This window comes from Globicephala melas, chromosome 16 (assembly GCF_963455315.2).
Source record: "Globicephala melas chromosome 16, mGloMel1.2, whole genome shotgun sequence".
NCBI lineage: Eukaryota > Metazoa > Chordata > Mammalia > Artiodactyla > Delphinidae > Globicephala > Globicephala melas.
In genome coordinates, this window is record NC_083329.1 from 55,582,684 (window position 1) to 55,597,430 (window position 14,747).

At 45.6% G+C, this 14,747-nt stretch overlaps 1 protein-coding gene across 25 annotated transcripts in view; it reads left to right on the forward strand.

Annotated features, from left to right (window-relative positions):
• The window catches only part of KCNMA1 (potassium calcium-activated channel subfamily M alpha 1), a 741,810-nt gene that overhangs the window by 355,756 nt on the left and 371,307 nt on the right, over nt 1–14,747 (forward strand). For all 25 annotated transcript variants that reach the window (XM_060286620.1, XM_060286605.1, XM_060286606.1 and 22 more), the window contains exon 3: nt 13,047–13,108. In XM_060286620.1, the coding sequence (XP_060142603.1) occupies nt 13,047–13,108 (62 nt within the window). The remainder of the gene's footprint in view (nt 1–13,046; nt 13,109–14,747) is intronic.

The window sequence follows — 14,747 nt, forward strand, 5'->3', positions numbered from 1 at the left end:
TGAAAATGGTTTTGAATAATGTTTCAAGATAAAGAGTTCTAGCCAATTTTTTTCTTCCTTCCAGAAGTCTTTGAGGTATGTTTTTATAGATATTTTAAGGGAAATTTGTCCAAATAGTGCATACCTAAAATAACCAATTTAATATGTTTTTCCATCCATATTCAAAAAAGAAAGAATATCCTGAAAACATAAACATTTATTTATTTGTTTATTATTTTATGAGGGTTTTAAAGCAACGGTTTCTCAAACTATAGTCGTTGAACCGGCTTGTTAGAGATGAAAATTCTCGGGCTCCCACAGAATCAGAATCTCTGGGATGGGTTCAGCAATTTGTGTTTTAACAGGCCCTGCAGAGAATTGTGATGTGCACTCAAGGTTGAGAACCACTCTTAGGCTGGGGCACAAATGTCTCAAAAGGCTTTCGATGCTAGGAACCTCATCTTGGCATCTGTCATCCTGCCTTGCACAAGAATGAAAGCTGGCCTTCATGTTGTATAAAACAGGGGCCGCCTTCTCCAGCTCGGTATCCCCTTCCAGCTCAACCCCGAGTCCATAGTGGACACTCAGCAGATGGGTGCCATGAATGAGGGAATGGAGAACGGAACGGGGAGTTCAGAGGAGTGAACGGAGTGGATGGAGAGGGGAATCTGGTGATCAGGCTGGGGCTGAAATGCACTGCTGGTGGACTTCTCTGGTGACGCAGTGATTAAGAATCCGCCTGCCGATGCAGGGGACACGGATTCGAGCCCTGGTTCGTGAAGATCCCACATGCCGCGGGGCAACTAAGCCCGTGCGCCACAACTACTGAGCCTGTGCTCTAGAGCCCACGTGCCACAACTACTGAAGCCCGCGCGCCTAGAGCCTGTGCTCTGCAACAAGAGAAGCCACCGCAGTGAGAAGCCCACAACGAAGAGTAGCCCCCGCTCGCCGCGATTAGAGAAAGCCTGCATTCAGCAATGAAGACCCAACGCAGCCAAAAATAAATTAATTAATTAAAAAAAAGAAACGCGTTGCTGGATTATGATAACAGAGCCCACAAACCCTGAGAAGGTGCTGGTTCTCCCAGTATGGAAACCGAAAACTTGAAAAACCCATACAAAAGCCTGGAGGACATGCACCTCAGTTCTGCTTTCTCCTTGATCAGTATTTCGAAGCTCTTAAAAATAGGGAATAAATCATCCTTCACACATTTTCTGGCCCCTGCCTTGCTGAAGGGCTAACTCTGTACCTAGTCTGAAGTCTAAAGCAGCCCTGAACGTCAGACACACACTGTTCCTCATTTTAAATGGCCTTGAAAAGACACGTGGCATTCCACAGCCCTCTTCTGTTCCCAGAGTAGTTGTGAGGCTAAGAGGCGGGCCAGCTTGTGTTACCTGGCGATGCTCACGTCCCCCCACCCCCTAGCATGTGCCCCGTGAAAGTGGAGCTTGTGGTTTTCCAACTGTTGGTCTCTAGTCTGCCTGACCTCCTGTCACCCTTTGCGGCGTTGTGAGCGTCTGATCCTCATGGGGTGACAGGGAGACCCATGAAGGGAGTGGGGCGGCAGCCAGGGCTGTGGTCCGGCCTTTCTGAATTAGTAGTGGTGCAGTGTTTGATGGACATCCAGTCATCACTCAGGGCATCCCATCCATAGTTATCCATGTTGAGGTTTATGCCTTGACTTGTGATTTTCCCAGCTGTGGGAGTGGAAATTCGTGAGCATGAGGAATGCTATCTCTTGAAACCTTCTACTTCCTTCAGAAAGGGTAGATTGTCTGTAAGAATTCAATGGTAAATATATAGAATATATATTTTTTCCTCTGAGTAAGGGAAGGAGGGAGAGAGATCAGAAGTGGGCAAGCTAGTGCCTTCTCTTTGGAGACCTGGATTTCACTCGGCTGTAGACCTTAATAAAAGGTATTTGCTAGTTTCATTCTTAGCCCAGGTAGTGTTTGCCAACGCCAACCCATTTGTTATGGTCAGGAGTCAGTTCTACAAAGGAGAAAATACAGTGTGATGCTTTCAGAACCAAGCCGTGCATATCGGTGGCCACACCTAGCATGGGGGGGGTAATGGGTTCTGAAGCCTGGTCAGTGTTCGTGTCAATGTTGTAATTTCAGTTCAGTGGCTGTTCATCGTCTTTAGCCAACTCCCTTGGTGTTGAGGGGCTTTGATGCACTACTTTCTAGGGTGCATGCCAATCCTTTTTAAAAGCCACCCTTTGGCCGCAAAATCATTACTGTAGAAGAAGGACATTTTAGGTTGTTTCTAGGTGTGACTATAGGGTCCCACTAACACACCGAGGGCCTGTGACCAAGTCATTACTGCAGCTTGGCCTTGAGGTTTAGACTTGGAGACCCAGTGCCCTGTGTCTAGTCCATTCCCTTTTAGAGGAAATTGTTATGTGTTTTTAAAGTGGTTACAAGCCAAGGGCACACTCTTGTTATTATTATTTTTTTAATTTATTTTTTTGCGGTATGCGGGCCTCTCACCGCTGTGGCCTCCCCTGTCGTGGAGCACAGGCTTCGGACGCGCAGACTCAGCGGCCATGGCCCACGAGCCCCGCCGCTCCGCGGCACGCGGGATCCCTCCGGACCGGGGCACGAACCCCCGTCCCCCGCATCGGCAGGCGGACTCTCAACCACTGCGCCACCAGGGAAGCCTATTTTCTTTTTCTATTGTGGTCAAGGGCACATTTTTTAAAAACTCTCAATCATGTCTCGGACTTTAGCTACAGTTACCAGAAGACAAAGTAGGTTCTGGCTCCAGTCAGCTCCCTGATTCCTGAGAAAGTCATAGCCCACTTTGTGCATCAGTTAAAGATGAGGATGGGAGGGGGAGGGGAAGGTGGGGACTCATATAAGGTGTCTATGGCTAAATGGGGAGAGATTCTGGAAACTAAAGGAGAAATTCGAATTAACTAAGGGGTAAGATCAAACATCCCAGAGAGGCAAGAATCACATGTATGTAATAGAAGTTTCTTGGAGATAGCAACTGCTATTGAAAGGAGAGATATTTGTATCACTCTGAGAAGGTGATTATATTTGAGATTTGAAATATATACTGCTGGATTCCACTTGCAGGTTCTCAGAATTTTTCTTCCAGTTTTTTTTATTGTAGTAATTACACATAAAATAAGATTTTATCATTATAGCCATTTCTAAGTGTACAATTCTGTGGTTTAAGTACATTTGCAATGTTTACAACTATCATCACTTTCAATTTCTTTTTCATTAGCACACATTCTTTTTTTCCCTGGTTTTGTAAATAAAGTTTTATTGGTACACAGCCATGCCCATTTATTTATGTGCTGTCTCCACTGGCTTTGCACTATAGCAGGGGTCCCCAAGCCCCGGGCCACTGACCGAACCATCAGCGGCCTGTTAAGAACCAGGCCACACAGCAGGAGGTGGGCAGTGGGCGGCGGGCGAGCGAGCGAGCGAGCGAAGCTTCATCTGGCTCCGCATTGCTCTCCATCGCTCACGTTACCACCTGAACTGTCCCCCTCCATGACTCGCATGACTGCCTGAACCAGACCTCCCCGCCCCCAGTCCGTGGAAAAATTGTCTTCCATGAAACCCGTCCCTGGTGCCAAAAAGGCTGGGGCCCACTGCACTATAGTATCAGACTTGAGTAGTTGTAACAGAGACCCTGTGGCCTAAAATATTGGCTATTCAGCTCTTTATAGAAAAACAAACAAATTCTATACACACTAAACAATATCTTTCCATCCCCACCTCCTCCAGGTCCTGGCAATCCCCCTTCTACTTCTGCCTCTCTGAATCTGATTGTTCTAGGTGCCCCATATAAGTGGAATCATACAGTATTTGTCCTTTTGTGTTTGGCTTATTTCACTTAGCAGATGTCCTCAAGGTTCATCCGTGCTGTAGTATGTGCCAGAATTTCCTTCCTTTTTTAAGGCTGAATAATATTCCACCGTATGTACAGACCCCATTTCGTTTATCCATTCATCCGTCAGTGGACATTTGGGTGCTTCCACCTTTGTCTGCTGTGAACTGAGTGTATAGGTGGCTGTTTGAGTCCCAGCTTTCAATTCCATTTTTCCCTTTAATATACTCTTAGAACTGGCAAAATTTGAAAAGTAGGGCAAAGATGGCCATAAATTTAGACCTTGGTGACAACAGGCGGCAACTGGTGACCTGACAGTGCCACAGAAGTTTTCTCATCCTATGAACCTAATTAAATTAACAGTCCAGTTGGCCAAACTCACATGCACTTAAACCAGACAATTTCTGAAAAAGCTCATTAGGTGCAATCTTGGGAGCTCCACCAGCTGATGGAATGTTTTCCCCTGGGTTTTTCAATAATTAGACAGGAAAGGTCTTTCCAACTTTAGACCTCAAATGGAAGATTTTTGCCTTGTTTGCCAAGGCAGCGGTTTTCATGCCATTGGTTAAAATATGCAGAAATCAACCTTTAAAATTCTTTGATGCAGTGGCCTAAGATTTCAGTGTCAGTAAACCTCAACTCTCAGGAAGCACACAAGTTTTAGGGAAAATTTTCTGTCTTCATGTTACTATTGCTTGCCATCATTTCAGTTTCTTATTTCAGTTCTAAAAAATTTAGACCTTAGAGGAACACATTGAACTCTTCTGTGTTTTTAAGTTGTGCAGCATGAGATGAGCATGGTCGATGAAATCCAGGATGTAAGACAGATGACCCTCCTGTGACAGCTGGGGACACTAACCTGCAGAAGTTCACACAACTCACACTCAACATGAATCCTCAGAGGGGAAGAGAGTAGGCAGTTGACTTATAACTTAGGCCCCAGATTCTTCTTTGAGGAACGTAACAAACCAAGCAGAATCCAGACCCTCCGTATCTATTTGTATTAGTCAGTTTCTCCTCCACCCTCTCCAGAAAGCCAGCTGTTGTACTTAATTTGTCTGTATACCAGCAGACGCATGGTTTATAATAAACTTGTTCTTAGCGTACACTAAGGAGGAGCCTTATTATTTTCCAGGGCTTCTCTGTATCTATAGTAATTTTGAAATGACTACCTAATTTGAAAATGGACAGAGACACATTGCTGGGAATGTAGTTGGTTAAAAAATATTGACAGACATCCAGCATTTGTGATTAATTAGCAGAGTGTTCGTTTGTCTTTGTGTTCTTTGTTGTGTGTGTGTGTGTGTGTGTGTGTGTGTACGTATGTACATGTATATATATTCATGTCCCATGTATGCATTTATATCTATATTATTTTGTATCATGCCCCCTCAGGACTTGGGCTTCCCTTTGTTCCCTCAGATTTCTAGTTCTGAACCTAATCTAAATTCTCAACCTCTTCACATAACACTCCTGACATCTCCCATCTCAACTGAACCTGTTTTTCTTAGAGCTGTAATTTCCCTCACTTCTCTGTATGGAGGTGGCTTGTTTCTCCATAGCCCAGGGATCACTGGACACTCTGGCCCTCCATTGCCTCTTCCATCCTGTGCAAAACCTTTTCTCTTGAGGCCCCTGCCGCCTGACTAAATCCCCATTCTGTCTACTCTCCCTGCTGGTGTCATCTACCGACCTCCAGGCCCCTCTGGCCATCAGCTTCCAGTCTGTGCACTTGAATGTGCTAGCCGGCCCCTGTGCGTCCCCCATCCTTGTCCTCCTGACTGCAGTGATGTTCAACCCTGCTCCACTTCAGCAGGGGTCCCTTGGATCCTACCATCACAGGGAAGGATTTAAACTCTGAAGTCCCACTCAGCGAGGGTTCATATCCTTCCAGCTTTCTTTTTCTTTCACTGCACCCAGTCTCCAAACCCCTTCTCCAGTCTTTTCTCCATATGCTTATTTATTTAACAAATGTTGATCGAGACACTTTGCTAGCTCCTGGGAATTTAATGATGAGTAAAAATGGATATGCACCCTGTGTTCACAGAATATGCAGTCCAGTGGAGGAGAGGGGAATTGATCAAACGATTACACAAAGAAACGTAAAATTGCTCCTGTGCTAAGTGCCACAAGGTACAAACTGTGCTCATGGGGGACTTTCCTATATTATGTGAGCAGGGAAGTGATGGTGGAGTTGAGATCTGAAGGATGGATAGTCTATGAGGGGAAGTAAGTCTTCCAGGAGGAAGGAAGTGCTTGTGCAAAGGCCCTGTGGTTGGGGGGGTGTGCACACGGTAAATAAGAACTGAAATTTCCATTAGTTGGCGTCTAGAGAGGGAGAAAGTGTGAGATAAAGCCAGAGAGGAGGAAGAAGGCCAGAGTTTTCAGGGTCTTCTAAGCTTCATACCAAAAGCCATGGAAATCATTTGCAGCGATTGAGTGGGGGTCCTCGCCATTTTATATCACGTGTCCTGAAAATCCAGTCCATTCTACACTGAGTATGGCTTTATAGTATTGCATTTTTGGAAACACCAGATTTGAATGCCCACAAAATCACAGGCATTTTTTTTGGTAACTATATTCTTTTATTACTTTAAAAATTATAATTGAATATACTCCAATCAGTATATTCATCCAATGAAATTCTTTTTTTTTTTTTAACATTATTGGAGTGTAATTGCTCCACAATGGTGTGTTAGCTTCTGCTCCACAACAAAGTGAATCAGCTGTACATACACACACGTTCTCATAGGCATTTTTACTAGGCTTCCTTACATTTGAATAAAGCACTGTTTTACTCTTATCTGGAAGTCCCATGTATTTTATTTTAATGCTATAATTCTAAATACCAACTGCTGAAAGCTCCTTTTTTCTCCTTTCCTTCTTTCATCTTGAATACATCTGCACTTCAACTATTGTTTGGAGTCTTGGTTTCCAGTGAATCCACTTACGGCATTTTTGTGTAAGCACTTAACGTAAGTCAAATGTAATGCACCAGAATGTTAGGTTGGAAACTTAGGGGACATTTGGCTGTTTAAATGGTGCTGTCAAAATATTGGTTTTATACTTTACAAATCTTTTGTTATTTAGGATAACAAAAATACCTTTTTTGGTAGCAAAATTATGTCTTCTCCTATTGAGAACAGCAAATAGTTCAGGGATGAGAAAAACATACTACTAATCTTGCCACATAGTGAAGAAAAAGAAATCCTTTCCCTTTTCCCTTGAGAAAAGATTGAGACTCATTGTGAGCTTCTCGGGCTAAAACTGGCAGAAACATAGGTTTTTTAGTGAATCACCAAGGTAGGAGGAGGGGGGGCTGTGTCAGACCACCACTCAGTGCCCTGTAGCGATGGCACAGTTGAGGCACAGACGCAGGAGGCGGCAGCTGGTGGGTCTAGGTTTTTAGTTTTGTGAGATGAAAAGCTACAGGGGCAACTCACTGTGCTACTGGAAGCGCAGACTCTGAATCCGAGTGCCCATGGAGTGCACACTTGTGATTTTATGAAAGAAGCAAGCCTTTCTGACACAGATCAGTGACACACGCTTATTGCCATCGTGCTGAATTATAATTATGCAGAAATGGCATACAGTTGGCATAAAAGAGCTCTGCCTTTTCAAGCCAAACAGTTTTCATCTTTCACTGTCTACAGTAACCTGTCAGGGTCCCCACTGGATAAGCATCTGTTCTAATCCCACCATTTCACAGATTGGGAGACTGAGTCCCAGAGACATTATGTGATGTGCCCAAGAGCATGCTGCTTATCGGGGCAGAGTTGAGATTCAAACCCAGGCGGGCCTCCCTACTGGAGTCCTGTGTTCTCCCCGCCACGTGCCAGCCACCCCATGCACCTGGTGTCTGCCCTTCCCTGGACCAGCCAGGTGGACCTGGAGCATTAGGAACTCTCCCTTCCTCCTCCTTGATTTTCCATTCTCCTCTTCCTCTTCCACTGTGGGAGTTTGCAATGGCGGTGGTGTTATTCCTAGGTCCCCTCCTTCCTTGGACTTCTCAGAAGTGTCTATTTAAATGTGTAGCATTTATAAAATTCACAAGGACTCCTGAGTAATTTAAACTTCTGGATTCCATGCTAGTTGAGGGCAAAGATCAGGCCTGACTTAGCTATTTCAGTTTTCTATTTCCCTCTCTCCCCCTCTGGACCTCAAGCAGAGGAGTTCAATAAAGGTTGATTGTAGAGTTGTACAATTTGCCAGACCAAACATTATAATTTGGATGCTGGAATGATGTTCTCTCTCATAAACAAACCATCCCCAGATTGTTTGGCCTTGGGAGTCCTCATGTCTTTTTTTTATGTAGTGCATTTTATTGTGTATAAATTATACCTCAATAAAAGGAAGTAATGTGCCTTTGGGATCCTATATCAAAAATTGTTCATTTTCTAAGGGGTCGCTGCTGCCAGTAGCTGGCTAGGCCCTGATCAAACGTGCAGAATCATTAAGTAGGGTCATTTGTTCTGCGGTGAGCTGAGTAGAATGTGTAAAACCCGTTCAGGAGAGAATTAGTTCATCCCCCGCTCTGTATTTTTTAGAGTACTCCTAGCACGATTCTCAAAGTGTGCAGGCCTCATACATATGTTCTAATGGGCTAATTGTTAAGGCGACATTTGTAAATTAACCTCTGACTTGAGCTAAGTGGTTTTCTCTAATGGGTTTAATTCAGTGACTCCCCGTTCTTGGCCACACATCAGATTCACTGGAGGAGCTTGTTAAAAATAGAGATATGCGGCCTCCCCCTCACCCCAGTTCTCAATTATCTGGTCCCCCGGTGAGGTGAGGGCTTTTAAGGAGAGCTCCTCAGGTGATAGGATTTGAGTGGCAGCAACCTTTGTGACCCTCTGCTCCAGATCCATGTCTGAAGGCCCATGTAGCCTTATGTGTGGGTTTGAAAGCGTTTGGGCCTAAACCCGAAAGCTTGAAACCAGGTTCTAGAGCAGGCAGTATCTCTGAGGAGCCAGCTTTCCAGATTCGTTCACCTCCATATCGCATCAATGGATCTGTCTTTTCCTTGGGGAGCTTCAGTGACCTGAGGGAGGATATTCTGTGCTTCGCCATACTGTTGTGCATTTTTCTGAACTTTCCAAGACATTTGGAAGGTTTTCAGGGTCTGCTCGAATTTCCATCGTGAAGATGGCTGTGTCTTTCTCCTCTCTGCTCACCAAGTATCATCAGACTTTTGTTTTTATATAATTTTCCTGCTTTTTAAAATTTTTATTATTTATTTATTTTTTTGGCCGCCCAGCATGTGGGTCTTAGTTTCCCTGACCAGGGATGACACCTGTGCCCCCTGAATTGGAAGCATAGAGTCTTCCCACTGGACTGCTAGGGAAGTCCCATATCATCAGACTTCTGGTGTCAGGTGTTGGGGACAGGCATTCTTTTAGTATACTGTGTGTGTGTGTGTGTGTGTGTGTGTGTGTGTGTGTCTGTGTACCTAGCATTCTTCTGTACAAACACATGTCATGTCTGATCTTAGAGTTTTGAAAATAGATGACTCACGGGCACCATTGTTCCAGCGACATTTATCAAACTGCTTTTGTTTTTAGGAATCTGGCGCTCTATAAATATCACTCAGGACTCAGTACCACCACACAGCGTACGGGTGTTTGCAGTAAACCTAAGAATACGGCAGTTAGCACTACGCAGGGTAGCCAAGGTGATGTGGCGAACCCAGACTATGAAGAGTTAGGAAGGCTGGCCGGGCTCTCATGACAGGCACAGGGTGCGCTGAGAGGGACTGCTCACCTCATCCCTTGTGTCAGACTGTGTCCACACACTCTCGTTTGCGACAGTACTTTGTAAAGTGCTTGGTCATTGTTAGGGGTGTTCTGTGACTCAGCTGCTAGATGGCGAGTGTTTCCCGGTCTCTTTTCTTGGTCTCATCTTACCATGTCCCTTGGGCTGCCTTGCCCCTGGTCCCTGAGACTGTAGTTGCTCAAGGAAGGATTCCCAGCGGCCCTCCCCCTTAATGAAGGGGTATTAGAGTAGCCATAACACGTCGGAAGAAGGGACACTTTGAGAAGGGAGTGGCTGTTGAGACAAGAACCTCTGTTGTTCCCGGCCTTCCCTAGCTCCTCCATTTATGTATGTCCCATCTAGTCCATATCTTACTATATATCGACTCTACCTGTACCCTACAATTGAGCACTAATTGCATAATAGCACAGGACTCATCTGTGTAAGGGTTACTGCAGAAAAAGAGCGTATTTTATGACTCCAAGTGGATTTCTTCCTTTTGTTTTTCCTAGGGCCTTGTGCATAGCAAATGTGAAATACTTAGGTGGTTATTTGGGGCTGCTCTGTAATGTAACCATTACCACTTAGGCTCAAATCTAATCATTTTGTATAGTTGGACTGAAGTTTTTCATTTTTAGAGTAGGGTTCTCAGACAGTGGGGTGTTTGCCAGAGATAGAGATGAGAGATGCAAGATGAGAGAGAACTAGCCCTTTGCGAGGGCCCTGTAGAAGATTCATCTGTTGGGTTCCTATTTTCATGGCCAGATCCAAAGGATTGATTCCTTATCTGCAGCACCCGGATCCGGGTTGACAACGTAATCAAGCCTGACAGGATAAAGAGCCATTTAGCAAGTTTAAAAATCGCAGGCATGGTGGCCGCCATACTGAGAAGCAGATCCTCCCCCACCCCATTGATCATTTCGTGCCTGGAGGCAGGTGGCTGGGGGATGGGGATGGGACAGTTCGGACACCCTGTACCCCATTGAGAGTCTTCCAGCTGAACGTGTGGACCCAAGAATAGGTCCACTCCTCAGAACCTTCAGCTCCTGGGAACTGTGGAGTCATCTTCCTCCTGGGTTTCTCTCCCTCCCTTATCCTGTCAGAGCAATGCTGCTATTTGACTTTGCATCTGAAGAGAGCAAGAGGCCGCCCCTCCTGTCACTGGCTGATTCGCTTAAAGCTGCACATTACTCCCCATCACAGAGGCAGCTGGGACACATTAGTGTCAGCTGCTTTGTCCCCTCCGATGCTGGGAAGTCATCATCATGGCAGGAGAGCTTAGATTTTTGAGCCCATTTCAGAATGATGCAGATACGGTGTGCAAGAACTTTTTCCCTTTCTTTTCCCTTTCTCTCCTCCCCTTTCCCCCATCCTTTGCCCTCATCTTCTCTCTAGCTTTAATGGCCTAAGCCTGCACAGCCCGCTCTGAGAGAAGCTCTGCACTCACGGATGCGCACACACACACACACACACACACACACACACACACACACAGCCAAATTGCCAGAGATTAGTCTTGCATCAGCTGTTTATGAATGAAGAAGAGGTCCTTCCCCTCTGATCTGGCCACACCCCTTCTCTTTGCAGCATTTTGAGAATGAGGTCAGGGCCCGGATCTAACTGCTTATGTCTCAGAAATAGCACAGATCAAACTTAATCTTAAGCTACTTGATTTGCTGCCTCATTCAGATAATAGAGGGAAAAGCAGAGGCTTCTTGATGTGTTTGTTTTTGTGTATAACTTTGCAAGAAATGAATGAATAAATGAATGAATGAATGAGTGCATGTGTGAGGAGAGAGACTGAGGTGAGCCTGCCAGGGGCATTAGCCCTGGGCCGAGGGTAATTACTGACAGACTGCAGGAGTTTTCTTGGATTCAGCTGGAGCCCGTTTCAGTTTTTAAAACACAATGGAAGAATAAAATCAGCCACGGTGGTGTATTGTTTTAATACTTCCTTTCATAAGGGGAATTCATCAGATGCTATGAAGCCACATATTCCTTGTATAATATCCAGTTGTTTCAACTGTCAGTTGTCTGCTTTGTACCCACCATCCATGGAATGGATGTAACTCCATGGCATTTTGTAAATGTTTTAAGTGAATAGGTATGCAGAGTTCATTTTCTATCAGCCATTTTGGCTCACGTGCATGTGAACACACACACACACACATACACACACACACGACTCCATCATGCCTAATCGTCACATAAATCGGGATTCACCTCTATCCGCCAGCCAGTGCCACAGGGATGTCAATTTGAAGATATGCCGAAGAGGCTGACATTTCTCACACCCTTCACCCTGCAGTCCCTTTAGGATATTAGCAAGTCTCCTAGATATTTATTGCCCCTGGCATTATGTGTAATGGTGGTGTTTATTTTTTGTTCTCAAGCTTCGTTGTTGGCTCTTGGCGTCTTTTATATTTTTGTACCTCCTTTTAGTTGCACTCCTGGCCTCCTCTGTGAAGGAGTAAATAAAGAAATTAGAGTGTGGAGTGAGGACAGAAGTGTCAGCGTCAGCCTCATGTGCTGCATATTCGTTTGATGGACTTTACTGTGACAGGTATCCTTTGGAGGAGATGCCAAAACTGTCTTTTGTATCAGTGGTGATTTTGAGTGAAGAGTGAAAAGAAGAAGAACGTTGTCATATACCTGGCCAATCGTATGACCTCATTTGGCTTCCTGCGCCTAAACTGTCTCCAGGACACCCGAGAAGTAGTACAACCACACGCGCACACACACGTTCATGCAATGAATATAAATATGCCTACGTGCGCATATATGGACATTAGACAGACACCAAATGTGTGCTTTTTGATGAATATTTCTTGTATAGAAACGGAAAGTAAGCTAGTAAATTAGTGTTTGTTTAGGGTCGGTGGTAGGAACAGGTATTAACTGTTAATGGGCAGGAGGGATTTTTCCGGGGTGATGAAAATGTTCTGAAAGTAGATGACACTGCTGGCTGCACAACTTGATAAATTTACTCAAAGTCATTGATTGAATTGTACGCTTAAAATGGGTGAATTTATGGTATGTAAATGATACCTCAGCAAAGCTGTTAAAAATTGATGTCCCTGTCTCTGAGTTCCTTTGGGGCCTAGGTTACATATAATATGAAAAATTGTATCACTGCAGTTTTTTTACCTGCTTTTTTCCCACTGAAGTGTGTTGACTTCAGCTGCAGAGAAGCTGGACCCTGAGGTAACAGGGCCAGATGAAACCCCAGTGCCCAGGGATACAAAAGTCTGCCCTGCGCCCTGTTGGCCAGCAGTGAGGTTACTGTCCACTGCAAGGTGAGGAGCCGTGCGCAGGGTAGTATGTGGGCGCAGCAAGGGGGCGACACTGCCAAGCAGGCCCCTGAAAACACCATGTTCCGAGCTGCAGCTGCGTGTGTCCAGAAAATAAATAAGTAAACTTCCCAGCATTCAGCCCTTAACTGGTGGTATTTTTCTCTTCTTTTGCAGGTGGTGTTAGTCTTTGCTCTCAGCATTGGTGCACTTGTAATATACTTCATAGATTCGTCAAAGTGAGTATTCAAATACGTTGTCTTGCCCTCTTTTCTCAAACCATCACGAGCCTCTACATTGATCCGTTGATTTCCTTTAACACCAACCTTTGCCAGAGCCTCCTGAGTGTGGAAGGCTTTTGGAGGAAGGCAGGGCTGTCTGTGCGGATTTTCTGAATGGGAAAGCAAGCTCTCACGAGGAAGACTTACTTTGATTACGCTGGCCTAGGAGGGCGGGAGAGGAATCTGAGGTCATCACACCTTTTCCCTGGGTATTACTGATTTTCAAATAGCTGTTTCCTGGTGCGGTATTTGCACTGAAGGTGTCAAGAGGTCAAAAGGGCTCTGGTGTGAATTTGCAACCTCTGAGAGAGTCATGGTGTCCAGTCGGTGAGGGTCTGAGCCATTCTTGCCGTGGTGGTAGGATCCTTTTCTTGTGAGGGTTTCCAAAGCTTTACTCTTATTGGAAGTCAGCATAGAAAGCCTGATGCTGTCCTTTGTGCCTGCCAACTGAATATTCAGCTGAAGCGTCACTGGCTGGTGCTTCTTGACTTGTGAAGGTAAGGAGATGGGATGGAGGGGTTTGTGATGACTCCCAGAGGTGGAGGCCCATGGCCATCTGAGATTTCCTATAATGGACACTCGTGGAGACCCCTGGGGCGCCGGCTGAGTGAACTGGTGCTCTGGGGTGAGCCTGGGGTGGGGTCTGTCTGAGCCATGGACAGAAAAGGCTTTGAAGGAGGCAGAAGGGGGCACTGAGCGGAGCTGCTAGGTGGCAGCCAGTTCTGCCCTGGTTCCTGCACATGTCACCCCCTCGGTACATCATTTGTTCCAAATGTTCTGTCGCAAGCTTAAAGTTGACAGCATTTGGGAAATGGGAGCTGAGCTGGTCTGACTCCTTTCTGTGGGGACATGCACCTGACACCTGGATGGTGGCCTTCAGCTCTTTGCCTACCTCATCCACTGTAGGAGTGGTTTTGATTCCCTGAGCTCTCACCCTGGTACACCTGGATGCTGGAGTTTGATCTGAGGAAACCTGCTTGGTATCCCTGTTGGCTCAGAGCCTCGTGTGCCTGAATTTTGAGCTCAGCGTTCTCTTTCTGTAGTAATTTCATGCATGCCTAAACTCTGAATTTCTCAGAGTTACTGGTCACCAGCCAGAGGATTTTGTGCATTTGGGTGTTGAGCCAAAATCATGCCAAGGAAAATAAAGAAAACATCATCACCTGTCGCTGGGAACCAGCCACATCTGGAATATCAGCGGCCCTTCAGCCCATCCCCACGCACAAGGCTGGGCTGCCCTTGCCCATCTCAGGTGGAGGGGCCTTGAAAAGTCCTCCAGGAGTTGAGATTCCACGCACTCTTCCATCAGCTCTTCCTGGCCGAGAAAGAGAAGAGTTTTTTAAGTTTGGAAAACTCCAGTTGGCATGTCATTGAAGGTAAGCCCCATTTAAACATCTCCTCTTAATAATTCTCGATCATATTTTAATTGAACCAAAGATCTTTTAAAGCTCCTGGTCTTACCTCTCCATTTTCTCCCCAGGGGTGAGGAGTATTCTCACAAGTCATGGGGTGCGTACCCTGCCGATTTCTGTGCCGGGGCTCAGAAGGTACTTTCCGGCATGTAGTCTGTGAGCCCCAGCAGGCAAACCCTTACGTG